Source organism: Anguilla rostrata, chromosome 2 (assembly GCF_018555375.3).
Source record: "Anguilla rostrata isolate EN2019 chromosome 2, ASM1855537v3, whole genome shotgun sequence".
Classification (NCBI taxonomy): Eukaryota; Metazoa; Chordata; class Actinopteri; order Anguilliformes; family Anguillidae; genus Anguilla; species Anguilla rostrata.
The window spans coordinates 36977778-36996653 of NC_057934.1; the positions used below are offsets into that span (position 1 = coordinate 36977778).

Consider the following 18876-nt stretch of genomic DNA (forward strand, 5'->3'; position numbering starts at 1 on the left):
TTGGAGCCACTGGCTGTCCTTAGCTTTTCCACGGTATCCTAGCGACACGCGTACAGCGGTGCTGTAAGAGAGGGATGATCTCCCCTAGCCGTGACCGCCTTGTAGCGTAGAGGATGGAGCAGCGGAGTAGGTCGGGCACGGGAGGCGACACTCGCTGCTCTACCTGTATGTCTGGGGGGGGGTGCACACAGGGGGGGCGGGAATACCGCTGAGCAGGAAACATAGGCTTGATATTCCGCTCAGGGGGACAAAAAAAGCGGAAAACTTGTTTGTGAGCCAGCGTCATAAATGATAGCGCTGTCCTACTTTCTGAAGGAAGAACAAGCTGCTTTTCTTTGGGGGGGGGGGGGGTGGTTAGAGAGCCTCAGCCTTTTTCGGATGAGGCTCTGGCGGAGACCGCGCCGGTTGCTCTGATGGCGGACGGCGCCGGTTTATTCGGGGGGGAGCGCGGTTGTTTTTTCCAGCGTGCGCTGAAGCGGTGCAGGTTTAGCCGTGAAGGGCAGAACTGCAGGCCTGTGCCTAATGACTGTGTGTACAGCTGGCGGAGAGAGGAGCAGGGGCGTAGCGTTTGGGGCAGCTCTCGCCTCGGTGTGTGTTTACTCTCGGGCCCCGGTGAAAAGCCAGCGCGCGCACGCACGCACACACACACACACACACACACAGAAAAATCCCGGCCTGAGGGCCATGCGATGATGTCATACCCCACCAATCCCAACCCACCCCCAGAGGGGACTTTTCGTTTCTCTCCTCACACTTCTCATTTTCATATTTATGTGACCTTTTACTTGTCTGTGCTGTGTTTTGATAAGTGCCGGATGCCCTGCTCTTTGGCCAAAGGCACTAAAAATAAGACGACAAAGTTTCGTTCTGATATGTCGACTCGTCGTGCTGTAATCGGTGAATTCCGGGATGCGTACGCGCTAGCTTGCGTGCGTGCGCCCGTGCTGCGCCCACGTGTCTGTGTGTGTTGGAACCGGCCCTTCCGAGAATAGGCGGGGCTAGTCCCGGTGTTTTTCCCTCACCTGCTGGGCGTCGTTTTGACAGTTACTCCGTTTTTCTGTTTTTGTTTTCTGTTTTTCTTTTTTTTTATTCAACCGGAGCGGCTGAATGCTGAAATCCCTGTCAAGCAGATTCTCGCTAACTGCCAGCCTGAGCGATGTGTGACCCGCGCGGCTGGTCCTGCTGGTACCTGGCAGCCGAGCCGGGGCTGGGGCATCAGCTGCTCCTCCTGCGGAGCGATCTGTTTACTTGTTACATGGAGCGTGGTGCAGTTTTCAGAAGGGAGCCCTGCAAATTTTGCCTTCCTGCTTATGACATACGTAGTTGCTGTTAGCGTAGTCCTACAGTACACTACTGTATGCCGCTGTGGGTAACAGTGTCTGCCAAGTGATTGTAATGTAATGAAGTGTAGTGTAATATAGTGTAGTGTAATGTAGTGTGGGGTAGTGTAGTGTAATATAGTGTGGGTAGTGTAGTGTAATGTAGTGTAGGGTAGTGTAGTGTAGGGTAGTGTAGTGTAATATAGTGTAGGGTAGTGTAGTGTAATGTAGTGTAGGTATTAGTGTAGGGTAGTGTAGTGTAATATAGTGTAGGGTAGTGTAGTGTAATATAGTGTAGGGTAGTGTAGTGTAATATAGTGTAGGGTAGTGTAGTGTAATGTAGTGTGGGGAAGTGTAGTGTAATATAGTGTAGGGTAGTGTAGTGTAGGGTAGTGTAGTGTAGGGTAGTGTAGTGTAATATAGTGTAGGGTAGTGTAGTGTAATGTAGTGTAGGGTAGTGTAGTGTAGGGTAGTGTAGTGTAATATAGTGTAGGGTAGTGTAGTGTAATATAGTGTAGGGTAGTGTAGTGTAATATAGTGTAGGGTAGTGTAGTGTAATGTAGTGTGGGGAAGTGTAGTGTAATATAGTGTAGGGTAGTGTAGTGTAATATAGTGTAGGGTAGTGTAGTGTAATGTAGTGTGGGGAAGTGTAGTGTAATATAGTGTAGGGTAGTGTAGTGTAATGTAGTGTAGGGTAGTGTAGTGTAGGGAAGTGTAGTGTAATATAGTGTAGGGTAGTGTAGGGTAGTGTAGTGTAATGTAGTGTAGTGTAGTGTGGGGTAGTGTAGTGTAGTGTGGGGTAGTGTAGTGTAATGTAGTGTAGGGTAGTGTAGTGTAATATAGTGTAGGGTAGTGTAGTGTAATGTAGTGTAGGGTAGTGTAGTGTAATATAGTGTAGGGTAGTGTAGTGTAATGTAGTGTGGGGAAGTGTAGTGTAATATAGTGTAGGGTAGTGTAGTGTAATGTAGTGTGGGGAAGTGTAGTGTAATATAGTGTAGGGTAGTGTAGTGTAATGTAGTGTAGTGTAGGCTTTGTACGTAGGCTGTCGTGATGTGGTAAATGACACAGCTTGTATGAGTGATTTCCAGTCATGGGATAATGTGAGGTGTCATTGGAGGAGGGCTTGGCTGCATACGTTGGTGGTTTTGAGGGCGGAGGAGGGAGCGCGGGCCCTGAATGGTGCACTTCGGTGGCCATGATCCGGACCCAGCTTCTGGTCCATCGCTGTAGCGTCTGTTCGCGTGTGCGCTTTGGCGCTTTCGTTTATGAAGCGGTCGATCTGCCTCGGTTATTGGGGTGGACCGTAAGGCGCGGTCGTCGGCCGTCCTCCCCTCCCCCCGCGGCAGCTGCGTCGCGCGTGGGCGTGAGCTAGCGAGCGAGCGAGCAGTCTCTCTCTGCCCAGGTGGCCGTGTCAGCGAGCCCTTCGTCGAGCTACGCTACGCTAAACCCGGCCAGCTCCGAGCGCCTCGTTAGCTTCACAGGGGAGCGCCATTAGCGGTGGCACCTGTCGAAGGCTTTGAGAACCAGATGCGCGAACGCAGCGCGGTCCAGCTCCGCGGCAGCCTGGCAGAACTCTCAATGAGGCATTCTTTCATGAAGACTGATTGCAGTGGTGACTCATCTGTCAGCCTGTTTGGCACATTCCAGAAATCTGTGTACGTGTATGGAATTCATGAAATGCCAAATCGAAAAAGGTAGTTTGGTATATGCTTCAAATACCCATGGCAAACGGATTAGGACAGGTAGATGTTGTATATGCAACTATCGTAGCTTGTTGTATTCATTTACAAAATGTGTTTGTGCGTATGGGTCTGTTCTGTGGAAAGAGATTTTAGTGTTCTTCCTTTGGAGAGATGATACAAAGTAGAGAGGGATGTTAATGAATTTACTGATGTTCATTAATGGCTTGCTAGCTTGTGTCACTTCAGGTTTCAATTAGTAATATGCTTATACTGTAACTCTAATAGACTGTACAGTTTAAGACAAATGGCTTCACGGGTATTTCTGATTAGTCAGGTGTGTGCTTTTTAGTGTACTGTAGGTAAAAGAGAGCTTTTAGTATCTAGTTTTGATTCTAGGCATTTGATTGCCTTTGGAGACCAGAGTTGTACCAATGAAAGTCAAGGAAGCCAGAAATAAGAAAAAAAAAAAAAGGCTACACTGCAAGATGTAAACCACTAGTTATCTACAAAAACAGGATGGCCAGGTTAGAGTTGGCAAAGAAGTACCTAAAAGAGCCTGCAGAGTTCTGGAAAAAGTCTTGTAGACGGATGAGACCAAGATTCACTTGTGTCAGATTGAGGGCAAGAGCAAAATGTGGAGACCAAAAGGAACTGCCCAAGATCCAAAGCACCCCCCCACCACCACCACCTCATTTTTGAAACATGGTGGTGACGGTGTTATGGTTTGGGCATGTATGGCTGTCACAGACACTGGATCACTTGTCTTCATTGATGATGTAGCCTAACTACTGATAGCAGTAGCAGAATTTATTCTGAAGTGTACAGAAACATCTTATCTGCTCAGGACGGCACTTCATTCTACAATAATGAACCCAAACGAACTGGTGAAGTTCTTCAAAGCCAAAAACTGGATAAATCTTGACTAGCAAAGTTATTCTCAATTCAACATGCGTTTCATATGCTGAAGGGAAAAATTAAGGTACCTCCCATGGTTCCCCTTTAAGGTTCTGTGTTTCCTTTGTTGGAAACATAATGGACAGAACTAGTAAGATAACAGGATGACAGATAACAGTTGATGTAGCCTCTTATCCATGCTTCATGGTCTCCATATTACATCCCCAGTGTTAAACCTGTTTTATTTACAAGATGGTGCATATGACATTTAATGTGATGTTTGTAATGGGTAAATCTGGTGCCCCCATTCAGACACTAGGGGACGGAGAGAGAGCAGGGTGTGGTTGGAGAGGATGGGACAGAGGGACAGAGGGAGGAGGCTGGAGGGTTTGTGGTGAAGAGCCTTTCTCCGTCTGTGGGGAGTAATACCAGGGTTTCCAGCCTTGGAGCTGGGAGGGAACTTGCGGTCGAAACTGCTGTGTTGGAGCCTGTCCCAGGCTGTGCCCCCCCCTCCTTTCCCCCACACCACACTCTCCTCTCTGCATTACTTTCTCTTCACATCTTTCCTCTTCTCTTTCCCTGTCTCCCCCCTCTGTCTGTTTTCATCGCGCTCTCATTCTTCATTCGCCCTCTTTCTTCTCGTAGTTCTTGGTACATGTCTGAACATGCCCAGGGTTGACAGATCCCTTTCTCTTCCTCCCTTTCCCTCTTTCTCTCTTTCTCTCTCTCTTTCATACCCACATGCTTGTGGGTGTGTAAGCCCTGCTGGGGGTGTGGAAGGAGCGGTGAATTTTGCTCACATGCAGAGAGGGAACACTGCAGCCACTTCCTCCCTGGGAGGTATGCTGGGAGATGAGGGGTGGAGGAGAGGTGAAGGATAGGAGGTGGCGGGGGTGGAGGCACGGCGGACACCCGTGATGTGGTCGCAGTAGCAGAGGTGAAAGGAAAGGAAAGGAAGTGAGAGAGAGAGAGGGAGGGAGGGAGGGAAGGAGGGAATCTCTGTATAATGAGAGTGGAGGAAGCTGACTTTGGGCTTGAGAAGGCCACACCTCCCTTCACTCTCTCCTATTTTTAGAGCAACGGCATTCTCTGAATGGCCAGTGACCCCTCCGGTACCGCACTTCCTGCCTCGCGGCTGCCACTTCCTGTTGTTGTTCGCCTGGGCCTGCAAGGTCAGCGAATGCTCGGGGCGGGCAGGAAGTCACAAGAGGGAAGCGGGGGTGTAGAGGAAGGGGAATGCCCTCTGCCAGCTGCTGCCAACTGTTTGCTCCCCATGCCATTTTACAGGAACGGGCAGAATGGGAGCACCTGTACCCCTCCTTCAGGGATAGTGACTGATTCCACTGCACGTGCTCAGTGTCGAGAATTATTGTATTCAGTGAATGAATGCATATGTGGGTGGGTGAATGAAATTTGGTGTAGGGGTAATGGCAAATCTAATGAGAAAGCAAACGCTGAGTGCGACAAATGCGTTTTCCGCCCACTCTTCCACACTCATTCTCCTGTAAAACACACACATTCCTCCAATTTTGCAATACTATCTTTCCTGGCAATTTCCTGTGATGTGGTGGGAGTACAGCTCCTATTTCTCCAGCAGCTTGTACTCGTAGAGTGTCTTTGAACGTCTGCTAAGATGGATTGTTGTTTGGTTGGTTCGGTTCCATGTATTTAATCAGAAATAAATCAGAAGGCCATAAATAGCTCCAGTCACCACAGATTCATTAGAGTCACCAGATATTCAGCTCCTGTGTTCTTTCCATCCCCTCTGCTTCTTCTTTCTACTGGTGGTTCCAGTTGGTAACAGCAGTTTCCGGTGCTGCATTAGAGTACAGAACCACCATTGCCACAGTATTGCTTCTGGTCCTGCCCCTTGACGAATTTTCAGAAGGTGATTAAATTGAAATGTTTCAGCATCAGCAGTAGGGAGCCATTTAAAGTTGAGAGCTGAGTATCTGGTGTGTGTAAAGAGTCTGTGGCCCTCCTCGAACAGCAGCATGTTTTGTAGCGCTGTGGGTTCCCAGGGCCTTTTAAGATTCCTCTCCCCTCATCTGTTTGGTCAGATGTTCCAGTGTTGGGTGTCAGGCGGGGGGGTGTTTCACGTGCTAGTTCTCGCGTTTGCCTGCCAGGCTCCCTGTGACGTCAGCTCCCATAACCCCCGTTTAGCCTCCATCGCAGATTCCGGTCAGCAAGGCTACCCCAACATCTGGCACATGGGGATGACCAGGTTGTCAGCACTTGACCTAAAATATGTTCACTGTCCATGCCCTCATAAACCATCACAGCACCGTATATGAGCCACCCCACTGTACTGTATACAGTGTATACCCAGGAGACGCAGGGATGGTATTACAGGCTGCCACGCCAGCAAGACTGACTTCAGATCAGTGCCGAGCGAGTGTTGAGTAGACCAAGGCTGCTGACCGCACCCTTGATCACTGAGCTGAGATCAGTGTTGCTGAAAGGAGTCAGGAGCAATGTGATCTGTAAATAAGGTCTGCATGGTTTCATATCATCCATCTGCTCAGTCATCTGATCCAATTAGTCATTGTTATACTGTTACTGGGAATTCTCGATTTAGGATGGTCTTAAAGCAGAACAAATCCTGGTTTCATTTTTCAGAAAGCATAGAGAAAAACACAAGATTCTGCTTTATTTCATATAAGGACTCCTGCCTCAAGATGTCTATCTGTAAATATTGTGGTATCCTTTCTCTGCCCAGTTTTATTAATACCGCTTTCTTATCATATGTAATATTTGCTTGGTATAATATGGGCTTGATAACGTGGCCTGAATTGCAGTGAACACTGATCAACACTGATACACTCTGATTTTTCTTTATAATAAATCAGATTTAATCTATCACATTTTATTTGATGTAGCACATATTTTATTGCATATACAATAAATCCTGACAGGCAAACATAAATATAATAAGATATTGAATTGACAGTTATGCCATCTGCCAAGTTAAGTATTGGCAGCCCATGCCCATGATATAAGCCATCATTTTATGTACAATATGAACAGCTTTTTGTTGTGGGCACAGAAAAAAATATATTAGTAAAGAGTAATTATAACTGGCTAAAGGATCACCAAACTCCTCATTAGAAATTGGCCCAATAGTATCTATAACAGTTTAAGCAGAAATACTGGTCCTATGTTAAATCATTTACAGGAGGAGATGAGTCATCCTGATGTAATAAAGACCCCCTATAATGTGCTTTTCTATTGGCTAAAAGGGAAAGTGTCCACCTATCATGGTTGTTTTCGTATGATCCTGTCTATTTAATACGCGGATGTCTCAAGGGCTATATGACAAATGTATAGGTTCAATGGCCTTTTATATGCTGTACATGTTGTTATATCAGACCTGGTTTTAAATAGGCTTGGTTGTTATTGTTTCTTAAAGACCTCCAAGGCCAGGCCTGAGGACTTAGCCGTGCCGTGAGGGCTAGGCTTCGGAGGAACCGAAGCGCCGTGTTCCCACGCGGCCTCGTACAGGAAGCCCCCTGATTGGCTGCGTGACCTGCATCCGCCTCGGCGGCCCCGGTTCTCCCACTGCCCTCGATACGGCGCGCTTTGAGGAGTTCTCCGCCACCCTGCTCTGCGAGCTTTTATTTTCCTGTTTGTTTCATACCGGGGCCCTTGTTTGTTTTCGAAGTTCTCCATTGTTGTGCGTGCCACATGGCGCTCCGCAAGGCCGGGTGTTCGCGTTTAAAATAGCTCCCCTGGACATTCCTGAAACTCGAGGAAGTGACTCAGAAATGCCATACCGTCCCAGAGGAGCTCGTCCTCACGGGTGAAGTCGCCTTTTTAGCAAGTCTGTCCTCATTATTGTTCTCACAGGGGTCAAAAAATAGAAAGCCAAACGGAGAGAAGAGAAGGCCTGCCGTAGGCCGGCGAGCCGACCAATCGCAGGGCCCTCTCTGGTCTCTGATGTAACCTGTTGGTGAATCATGATGGCTTCCCTCACGTGTTTCTCCCTCTGCGTTGCAGGCAAAAGGGCGGAGAGATGGGATTTCGTCGTCCAACGAGAACGCGCGGCCGGCGTCGGGGGAGGGGCTGGCCTGGCAGGGCCCGCGGACCGTGGTCCTCCACAAGAACTCCCAGGGCTTCGGCTTCACGCTGCGCCACTTCATCGTGTACCCGCCGGAGTCCGCCCTGCACACCAGCCTCAAGGTGCGCCCGCCCGCCGCTACCAACCAATCAGCAGGCCCGAGAGGCGGGGCTAGTCGGATGAGGAGACGGAAAATGGGAGATGAGATGGGAGCAACTGTCCCCTGTGGGGGGAGGGAGGGATGGAGGGAGAGAAAGGTGGGGTGAGGGAAAGAGAGAGGGTCTGAGGGAGAGAGCCTGGCTAATGTTCATTAATCACTCGCTATTACCGACGCCTACAAATGGCCCTTTTTTCCCTCAGTGGGGAAGTGCTGCGAGCGGAGATGTGTTTGTGAGCCACTAAGTGCTCTAGCCCCTGAGTGCTACCATCAGTCTCTCAGTGCCGAACATCAGAGCTACAAACCAAATCCCCGAGTACAGAGGCTGCCTGGAAGCAGCACGGTGCCAGCGGGCGCTCATTACCTCTGCTTTTTGGTGGGTACGGAGAGAGGGGCGCCCTCTCTGCAGATGCAGAATGGGCCGTGCTCAACCCGCCGAAACAAGGGGCCCATTCTTCAGCCTTCTCGGCCGGCCGCAGCAGGGGCTCGGTCAATGGGGACCATTGTGGCTCCTTCGGCGCTGAGCGCGTGCTCAGAGCTGGGCTGTACCAGGCTGTGCTACAATGGAGCTGTCGCTAACGCTACCCTCTGCTTGCACCGGCCAAAACAGCGAGCCAGAGTACTGCTTGTGTAGGCCTGTTAAAAATCACATCCTTCTGAACAACAGTATAGTTAGGGCCCAACAGGTACTAATGCTTCAAAAATCAGCAGTATAGTTAGGACCCAACAGGTACTAATGCTTCAGAAATCAGCAGTATAGTTAGAGCCCAACAGGTACTATTGCTTCAGGTCAACAGTATAGTTAGGACCCAACAGGTACTAATGCTTCAGGTCAACAGTATAGTTAGAGCCCAACAGGTACTAATGCTTCAGGTCAACAGTATAGTTAGGGCCCAACAGGTACTATTGCTTCAGGTCAACAGTATAGTTAGGACCCAACAGGTACTAATGCTTCAGAAATCAGCAGTATAGTTAGGGCCCAACAGGTACTAATGCTTCAGAAATCAGTAGTATAGTTAGGACCCAACAGGTACTAGTGCTTCAGATCAACTGTATAGTTAGGGCCCAACAGGTACTATTGCTTCAGGTCAACAGTATAGTTAGGACCCAACGGGTACTAATGCCTCAGATCAACAGTATAGTTAGGGCCCAACAGGTACTATTGCTTCAGGTCAGCAGTATAATTAGGGCCCAACAGGTACTACTGCTTCAGGTCAACAGTATAGTTAGGACCCAACAGGTACTAATGCTTCAGATCAACAGTATAGTTAGGGCCCAACAGGTACTATTGCTTCAGGTCAAAAGTATAGTTAGGGTCCAACAGGTACTATTGCTTCAGGTCAACAGTATAGTTAGGACCCAACAGGTACTATTGCTTCAGGTCAACAGTATAGTTAGGACCCAACAGGTACTATTGCTTCAGGTCAACAGTATAGTTAGGACCCAACTGGTCCTAATGTCAGGCTCATTGTTGAAATGGCTTTACACGTACCATTCCATCAGCTTAAAAATGTGGACTGGGCTGTTATATCTGTTACTGGGATAATATTCCCGGATCACTGGTTTTCATGGTGAATTGGGGATAGAAAACGCTTGTCAGGTTTTCCAAAGACCCCTCCATCCACCTACACCCCCAGTCCGGATGTGAGCCGGCCACGGTGGCTAGAGGGCGACACGGCCTCTGCTCTGGGGCTTGCAGGTCTCCTTTCTCTCCCCTAAACCCCGCGCCATTGTCTGGGTCTTCAGGAATGAGCTCTGTCAGCGAGGCTCAAAGCCAGGGCCCAGCCGGCAGACCCACCCAAACTGCTCAGTCAGCTGTGGCTGTGCATGGTCGTGTGCGCGTGCGCATTGCGCCCCCAACACTCCTGAGGTGTCACCGTTTGCGTTCGACACCCCCGGCGCAGACATCTTCTCCCCGCCACATGCGTAATGATGTCACAGGCTTGGGGAGTGTCTGACCTATGACAGGGCCCACTACGTTGTTGAACGTATGTTCTCGCGATGCTCTTGTGTCACTGTACGAGCGTTTGAACTCATAGGTCGGTGTTCCTCATGAGGCACTGCTACAGTATCTCTATCCCGGCCCTTGCACACAAATGCAGAAGCTTTTTACTGGTTGGGCCCAGAATCTGAAAAAGACGACACAAGACTCTAGCAGCTCCCAAGCCCTAAGTAACCAAACAGCGGCTGTTGTCCTGCAACTCGTGTGTGTTTGACCCAGGAGTCCCACCTGGCTCTGTCCTCGGTCCGTCTGCTTGGCGTGCGCTCTGCAGCTGCCTGTCATTTACGCAACAGCACGGGCTCCTTGAAGGCCCCCCTGCGGAGACCGTCAGCAGCGCTGGCCTGGCTCTCCTCGTTGTTGTCTGCAAACGCCGCCTACAAAAACAACGCCCTGCTGCTTCACTATAGCTGTTAACCAAGCAGACATGGTGTATTTATGTCTCACTGCGTGACTGCGCACATGCTCTGGGGCTCAGCACTGCCCTCTGCTGTGTGAACCAGGGATCTGCAGTTCTGTTAGTTTTATTTTTGATGAAATCATGCGCTGGATTATCTCTTAACTGAGGCTCTGAGGATTGTTGCTTCTGCAATGTGCTATGACATTGAGTAAAGTTCTTATGAGAATTTGGACATCGTTTCAGGTGTTGTGTTCATTTGTATTGGGGAGATTGCTCAGGGCCAATCGCATAACTAACCTTGAGTGAGTTTCTAACGAAAGGTGTTGTTCACATTAATTACATTTAGGAATATCACATGTAAGAAATCATTTTGAGGAATGACCATAACTAATTTTACGATACTAAATGTGTTAAATCCTTAGCGGTAATGAGTACTGAGTATCATTAATGACTATTTTTTCCTCAATTAAATATTTTGCTTTGCAGTGTACCCCTTCAGTTAGGGTGTGATTTGAATGCCTGTGTCAAATTTATCTTCAAAAGCCTAATGTGCCTGACCCTGAATTTGCATGACCGGGAGCAAAGACAATCTGTGACCTTAACTGGAGGTAATGGATCTCACAGATCTCTAAGGCCACACTTCTGTGCATTGATTCCCTTGTTGCTCATTCAGGCTAATTTGGGCTATTCACCTAATTAGACCGCATAGCTGTATTGTAGGAAGAGGTGGGGCTTCCCCCCCCTAATCTTCTCGTTCTATTCTGAGAGTACCGCGACGTCTGCCCAGGTGTGGACAGGTGATTTACGGCTTGTTGTGTGTCTGTGTTGCAGGATGAGGAGAACGGGAACGGGAAGGGTGAGTGAGCTTCTGTTGTTCTCCAGTACCAGCGTGTGCTGGGAGAAACATTATGACATCATCCTCCTGCCGGCTGCTGTCTTGCGGCTCCCTCTGCTGGTCACACTTGCTCATTGTCTTTCATCTGAACCCGCAGTTTCACTGAACGACACGGTCCGGCTCACTGGCCACTTTGTCTCCCGCATCTGAATATAATCATTTTTAATCTTTATTTTCCCCAGAGGTTGCAGTTTTTTTTAGAATGCTTCCTATGCATAATAGTAACTAACAGTGTGCATAGTGGTTTAATGCTTAATACAGAATTTTGTTTAATTTTAGAGAGAGCTTTCTAATGTAATTTGGCATGCATGCAGGCTTTCACTTGATTTCTGTTCATCTCTTTATTAGGCCAATATCTTAAAATGTCTTATTTCATAATAATGCACTTAGTGAACTGTTTCCATTTTTTATTTGTGTGTATGTGTGTGTGTATATATGTTTGCTCGCGTGTGTGTGTGTTTATGTGTGTTAATGTGTTTTTGCCCACGCAGGCTACCAGCGAGGTCGGCTGGAGCCAATGGACACCATCTTTGTGAAGAACGTGCGAGAGAGAGGCCCCGCCCACCAAGCCGGCTTGTGCACAGGTAAGAGAGCGGGAGACATTTTGACCGCGGTCGCCACGCGGTCTCTCCCTCTGACCTTTCTCCTCCTGGCCGAGCTGGGAAGGGCGAGCTCGTGACGTCGCGTGCGCGCGCGTGATTTACAAGGGAAATCGCCTTGACGAAAACAAAACAGCGCGTTACATAACGACGCAAAGATAATTACGAGCAGATGGAGGACTTCTCGCTCGGAAGTCCAGCGATGATAAATACGCGGTTTCCGTCCGAGAACGCTCTCCTTCTAACTCGTTTATACACACAAACGCGTGCGTGCACACGCCCACGCGGACGCACGCACATGGACGAAAAGTCACAACAATGTGCGTATATAAGCAGCGCACGCACACCACCGTCAGGGAGTTAAACGCTCTGACAGAGGCCAGGTTTCTCAGAGCCAGCGGTCGTGTTTATGTGTTGCGGTTTGTTATGTGTGGGGGTATTATTAGTCCCTGCTGTATTCAGCTAAGGCCTATGACAAAAGCAGACACAAAATGGCAAACGATACCCGAAGCGGCGTGTAGCTCAGGAGCATCGGCATGCCTGGACAGGAACTTTCGGGCCCTTCCATTCCTCCCTGCCGAGGATCAGCGCGAAGGGATGACTTCCTGTCGGTGTATGACTCACTGACTGAACCCAGCTAACCTGGGCACCGTTCCTCTCGTAGCCAATTCGAGGAGTCACCGCCCGCTACCCAGTAATACCTGCGCCGTGTCTTCTAATTTCCCCTCTCCCACCTCACGCGACCACACGCATCACCGCACCTGCCAGCTGCAATCGCGCCCGTTCGATGCCCGCCGGCCTGTTCCATTACCATGGAGGCCTGTGTCAGAGAGTTCCTGGAGGTATTTGCTTCCCGGGGTTTCCCAGAATCTGCTTTAATGACGATTCTCTGGGAAGCGGAGGCTCTCCCCCCCTGAGGGCCTGACTGCATGGCGGCCTCCCTTAGAGACACGGAGAGGCCCGGGTGCAGCTAGCCTCGTAGCCGCCCTGCTCATGAGGGGCCACAGCGCCGGCCTCTGTCTGTGCTACGCGGCTCTGGGGAGGGGGAGAGGCTTCAGCCTCTGGGCTGCGGTCATGGCGACAGAGTCGCTGGCTGCATGAGTCTCGTTCACAGGAAGTGAGCGTGGGAGACGTCATGGGTCCTGTTCGTGTGCTTGCAGGGGACCGGCTGGTGAAGGTCAACGGGGAAAGCGTTCTGGGAAAGACCTACTCCCAGGTGATCGCCCTGATCCAGAACAGGTGAGGCCCCGGCACTTTATGGACCCCAAGGTGTGGGGGAGGATAGAGGAATAGATGGGTGTGTGGTAGTGGTGGGGGGGGGGGGGACGGTTCTGTAGAATCTTTTTACTGTTTCTCTTAGCTTATAGCTACTGCTAGCACATATATTGTGATTATAACCCTGATTCAGCTTTTATACTAGCTGTTATGGCTCTGAATCGTTATAACGAAAGCTGCTGCGATGCAGCTGCAATTCCTGTTGAATGAGACACATTCATTGTGTCTTATTCTGAAATTAACTAAACGCCTTAGACCATTTAGACACGATTTTAGTGTCAGTTGCTGATGACAATAACTGTTGCAACCTGAAAGCTTTCACAGAATTTAATAATGTCTGGTGTCATAAACCCAGAGGGATTGTCTATACCTAATGTAAAAATAACCATATGGTAGCATAACGGCACAAAATGGCTGTTTTCTGTAAGAGGCATTGAAGGAGGTGTGGAGGGAGAAAGACCCAGTGGCGAACAATAGGGGCACTGAAGGCAAAACGCATGCTGGGCTGAAGCACTGTAGGTTCATTTTACGGCTCCATGGACCCCGCCAGCGGAAAAAAAACAGAAGCACAATGAGCGCGCTGACATACGCGGGGAGCCTGGTGGAAACGGCCTGTGATTGGGCGCATCCCGGAGTTACGTCTCGTCTTTCATAAGCTTCTCATTGCGCGGTTCAGAAATCCTTAACTAATCAAATCCTCAGCTGGTGACACATGCTGTGGAATTCATGCGATGTTCAGCCCTGACGACAAAAACTCTCGGTGGCCTGACAGGAGCAAGGGTGGAGTGGAGGGCACCAAGTACTTATATGTAATCCAGCAATAAACAGCAATTTGGTGTGGTGATTATGTAGCGTGTGGCTAGGCTAACATAAAGTACAGACTACGATGTTGTGTTGTGCTGTGACTTTCTCGTGCGGTGTTAAGGTTGTATTAATTCATATTCGGATTATAATTCATTAATTCATAATATATAAATCAGCTTCTTTCAGTTCAGCAACACTTGGTGTTCGGCGACAAGTTGTATCGTTGTAACATCCGGTTGTGGAGTAATGCTTTCTGTCCTTATTCAAATCTGTCCCATGATGCAGCCTCTCTTAGCCCCTGAATGGCTGAGCCTGTATGGGCACTCACTATGAGCACAAGCCAGTCCCTGACGGCAGTACAGCATGGGTTTGAGTCTCAGTTTTGTCAGGAGCCGAATTTACCCACTGATTTGGGACCCAGAAAATGTTGTGCTGCCGTGAGAAGAATGGTTTTTAGTGGCCAGGGATCCTCAGGGTGCCATAGTATTAGAGCACACACACACACACACACACACACACACACGCACACACACACACACCTCAGCTCTGGTACTTCATTGTGTGGAGCGTAGGTGGCACAGTCACCACTGCCAATTCCAATTTCACGCCTTCAGTAAAACCATGCAAATATTTGAAGGGTACCATATGCAAAAGATACATGATGAATTGAATGGTATTTGGACTGTATTGGAGTAAGTATTGGAAATACAATAAATGCCAATTCTTTGTGTATTTGTTCATGTACCACGAAGCATTGAAGTGTCTTTATGATATATTTAAAATATATATATTTTCAGCATATTCTGTTTCCACAAGGGCTTCTTCATTCATTGTTTGTTTCCCTCTGCCCTCCTCCTCCTCCTCCTCCTCTCTGTTTGCAGTGAGAGTGTCCTGGAGCTCTCTATCATGCCAAAAGATGAAGATGTGCTGCAGCTGGTAAGTGTGAGTATGAGCTTTCTGTCTCGCTACAAACCCTCCCAAACGCACACTTTCCCTGACGCACGTACACACGAGTGCATACACACGTGCATGCATGCCCCAAACACAGGCACACACCTAAACACGCATTCACACACACACTCACAATCACACTCACACCACACACACCACAGCACACACACACACACACCACACACACTCATCACACCACACACACACACCAGACACACACACACACTCACAATCACACTCACACACACACACACACACAGACACACACACACACACACACACTCACAATTACACTCACACACACACAAAATCACACAGGCAGAAGTGCACAGATAAATACACACACAGCCGACATACAGAAAAACGTGTTGTCTCTTATAGGACATACGTTCTCTTGTTCTCAAGAGCTCGAATGTCTGTTATATCACTTGAGATGCACATTGCACGGACAGACGTAGCGAGCAGATGGAGGAAAAGAAAACAATGAGAACCTCGCTCGGCGCGTGAGTCAGTTTGCCGAACCGCGAGGCATGCAGCGTTACATCACGAGCCGGTCGGGAACGGGAATCATAAGGGGATACCTGTCAGTATCTGTTGCTCAACGCACAAACAGACACACAGCACAAGTGCAAATAACACGCAAACACACCGCCTTCCAACCCTACTCTCCCCCCTTCTGCCCTTCACAAGTACCCCCAGACCAGGCCCCTGCCCCCAGGCTCTCTCCCCCCTGCACACTACCCTTCTCTCATTGCCTGTATCAGCTGCATTCCTGGGGTGACATCACCAGCCCCCTAAACCACCCCCCCCCCCTCCCCTCCCCTCCCTTTCCCTTCCCTCCCTCACTGCTGGTAGGCAGAGGGGCGGGGCCAGACTGAGGACACCACGCTGAGCCCAGCCGACAGAGAGAACAGAGAGAGAGTGAGAGAACGGACGAGGGAAGAGGCTCGGAAAGACTGAGATAAAGAGGAAAAAATAGAGGCGTCAAAAGCGTCCGGAAAGTTCCGGAAACCGCTTCTAACCGCTTCAAGGATATCCCGCGCTATTCTCAGAGCAGCCTTTATCTTCACACTCCTTTCCCCTCCCTCCTGAGGAAGGCAGTTTGGAGAGCCAGAGAGAGGATAGGAGAGCGACTGTTGCTTCCACACGCCGTCGAGGTAAAGCTCGAAGGGGCTTCTCTCTCCGTTTGAATCCGCCACGCGCAGCCTTTCTCTGATTCCGTGCAGCCTTTCGCGTGTCGGTTGATGCTGCCGGTTTCCTGGAAGGCTTTAATGTTTACTGCAGCTGGCAGGGTCTGCGGTGTTTGAGGTCGGTGTCGTACTCTCGGCCAGTAGTGATTAGAGGGCAGCTGCGTGTGTTGGCAAGTCAGACGGTTGTGTTCTAGGCACCGTGTGTGGAAGCAGAGGAGTCTCGCTTCAGCTGGTAGATAAGAACGGGAGGTCTCGGCTCGGTTCCGTCTGGCTCTTTCTCCCCTCTGTCGCTCCTCTTCCTCCCCCCCCCTGTCCCTCCTCTTCCTCCCCGCAGCACCTCTGAGCGCGTTCCCCCTTTCTCCCGCGCAGGCGTACTCCCAGGATGCCTACCTGAAGGGCAATGAGCCGTACACGGGCGGAGCCCAGAACCTTCCGGACCCGCCGCCCGCCTCCTACCCTCGCGGCAAGACCCAGCAGCCCCCCGCCGGGTCCCCTCCCATGGGCCAGAACCAGCTGGACAACTGGGCCTGCGGGCCGTCCCCTCCGCTGGACAACCGCTCCGGCGCGGGCGGCGGCGGGGGCCGGCAGGAGGGGCGGGGCCCGGAGCCGGGGGCGGGCCCCGGCCCCGGAGCCGTCAGCCCCGCCCAGCACGGCGCGAGCGGGCCGCCGGCGCGGGGCCGCTCGTCGTCCTCGGGGTCGGCCCTGGCGAGCCCGCTGTACTTCCACTTCGCCAACCACAACGCCGCCATCGCCTCGGCCTCGCAGCCCCACCCCCACCCCCGCGGCGCCGGCGGCGGAGGCCTGAGCAACAGCGAGCGCTGCCAGCAGGCCCTGACGGACTGGTACTACAGCCAGGTGCCCGAGCGCGCCGCCGTGTCCGCCATGCCCCCGCGCCACCGCAGCTACTCGCAGGACCGGCTGGCCGAGCTGGGGTCGGGGCTGGGCCACCACCGGGCCGGCTGGCCCCACAGCGCCTCCCAGGACACCCTGCTGCTGCTGCAGCAGCCCGGCTCCGGCCCCCACGCCGACCCCTACTGGGGCTGGGGCGCCCCCTACGGGCAGCCCACGTGCCGGGCGCGCTCCGAGAACCTGCTGGCGGCCGCGTACGAGCGCTACGGCCGCTCCACGGAGGCGCTGGACCGGGCGGCGGTGCTGGTCTCGCCCCGGCTGGAGCGGCCGGCCTGGCTGCAGCAGGCCCCGCCCGGGGCCGAGGGCCAGCAGAGGCCCTCGGGGAACCACCGCGACGGCGCTGCGGCGCCCCCCGCTGGCCGGCAGACCCAGCAGCAGCAGCAGCAGCAGCAGCAGCAGGCGGCGGCGGGCCGCTCCCAGCCCGGCGGCCAGCCGCGCCGGCTCCCGCCGCAGACGATGGACGACCAGCCGGTGGGCTACCGCAGCTACAGCCCGTCCTTCTACCGCAAGGCGGGCCGCCTGATGCAGGCCCACTCCTTCAGGGACCCCGCCTACTCGGGGCCCCACTTCTCCTGGACGCCCACCCCCAAAACCAGCCCCCCGGACGGCGTCTCGCCCGCCCCGCCCCCGCCCGGCTCCTCGTCCCCGCCCGACCCCCGGGACGGGACGGACCGCGAGCGGGCGGGGCCGGGGCTGGAGGTGGGCGTGGCCCAGGCTCAGGAGGTGGTGCTGCGGCAGAAGCCGCCCACGGGGAGGCGGACCTCCCACGCCCTGCGCCACCCGCACTACGCGCTGCCCGTCGACGCCGCCGAGCCGCCCTGCTTCCCCGCCGAGCCCCGGGACGCCGCCGCCGCCGCGCCCGCCGCCCCGCCCCCGGGAGACGCCCCCGCCCGCCGAGCCAATGGCAGCTTGCCTCCTCTCCCGGTGGAGGACGACTCGCTGGCCTCCATCCCGTTCATAGGTGAGTACGTCCCTCCGTCACTCTGATCAAAACCGACCCTGTAGGGATGGGTGTGGCCACAGTGGGCCACGCTCACCTCAATAGCGTCCTGGCCCACCCATTTACCTGAACCACCACACCTAGGCAGTTCTGACCCACCAATTTCTATGTAGGTCCAACTATGTGAATATTTCAGGCTATGCTGCTGATCCAGTTAGCGGTGTCCCACACACTCTGCATTGATACTCTACTATGACTCACTAGAACACACTCTACAGGGATGCAGTCTGCCTCTGCTGTAACATGCTCTACAGTGACACACTGCATTGTGACACTATAGTGACACATTCAACAGTGATACTGTGCATCTGACACACTTTACACTGATACTCTGTTGTGACATTCTGTACTGATACACTGTCGTGACACAGTGCACTAATACTCTGTATCTGACGCACTCAGCACTGATACTCTGCAGTGACACTCAGCATTGGTACTCTGCAGTGACATTCTGCACTGGTACTCTGCAGTTACATTCACTGATGCTCTGGAGTGACACAGTGCACTGGTACTCTGCAGTAATACACTGCATTGATACTCTGCAGTGACATAGTGCACTGATACTCTGTATCTGACAAACTTTGCATTGATACTCTGCAGTGAAGCTCTCTTGTTTGTCCGCTGCCCTCACTCTGAACTTGTGACCTGCTTTGCCTTCTTTGCATGAGGCGATGAGCTCAGTGAGGCTTGACAGAGTAGCGTGTTCAAAAAAACGTGTGTCCTGCACCTCCTCTAGCGCTCCCCA

The 18876-nt window shown here is 51.7% G+C and overlaps 1 protein-coding gene across 7 annotated transcripts in view; it reads left to right on the forward strand.

Moving 5' to 3' along the window:
• The window catches only part of LOC135247934 (rho GTPase-activating protein 23-like), a 94256-nt gene that overhangs the window by 49871 nt on the left and 25509 nt on the right, over positions 1 to 18876 (forward strand). For 5 of the 7 annotated variants that reach the window (XM_064321928.1, XM_064321927.1, XM_064321929.1 and 2 more), the window contains exons 2-7: positions 7892 to 8074; positions 11340 to 11364; positions 11895 to 11987; positions 13163 to 13241; positions 14963 to 15023; positions 16592 to 18092. In XM_064321928.1, the coding sequence (XP_064177998.1) occupies positions 7892 to 8074; positions 11340 to 11364; positions 11895 to 11987; positions 13163 to 13241; positions 14963 to 15023; positions 16592 to 18092 (1942 nt within the window). Of the gene's footprint in view, positions 1 to 7891; positions 8075 to 11339; positions 11365 to 11894; positions 11988 to 13162; positions 13242 to 14962; positions 15024 to 15928; positions 16190 to 16591; positions 18093 to 18876 lie in introns of those variants that run through there. The other 2 variants (XM_064321924.1, XM_064321930.1) reach the window with 2 other exon arrangements.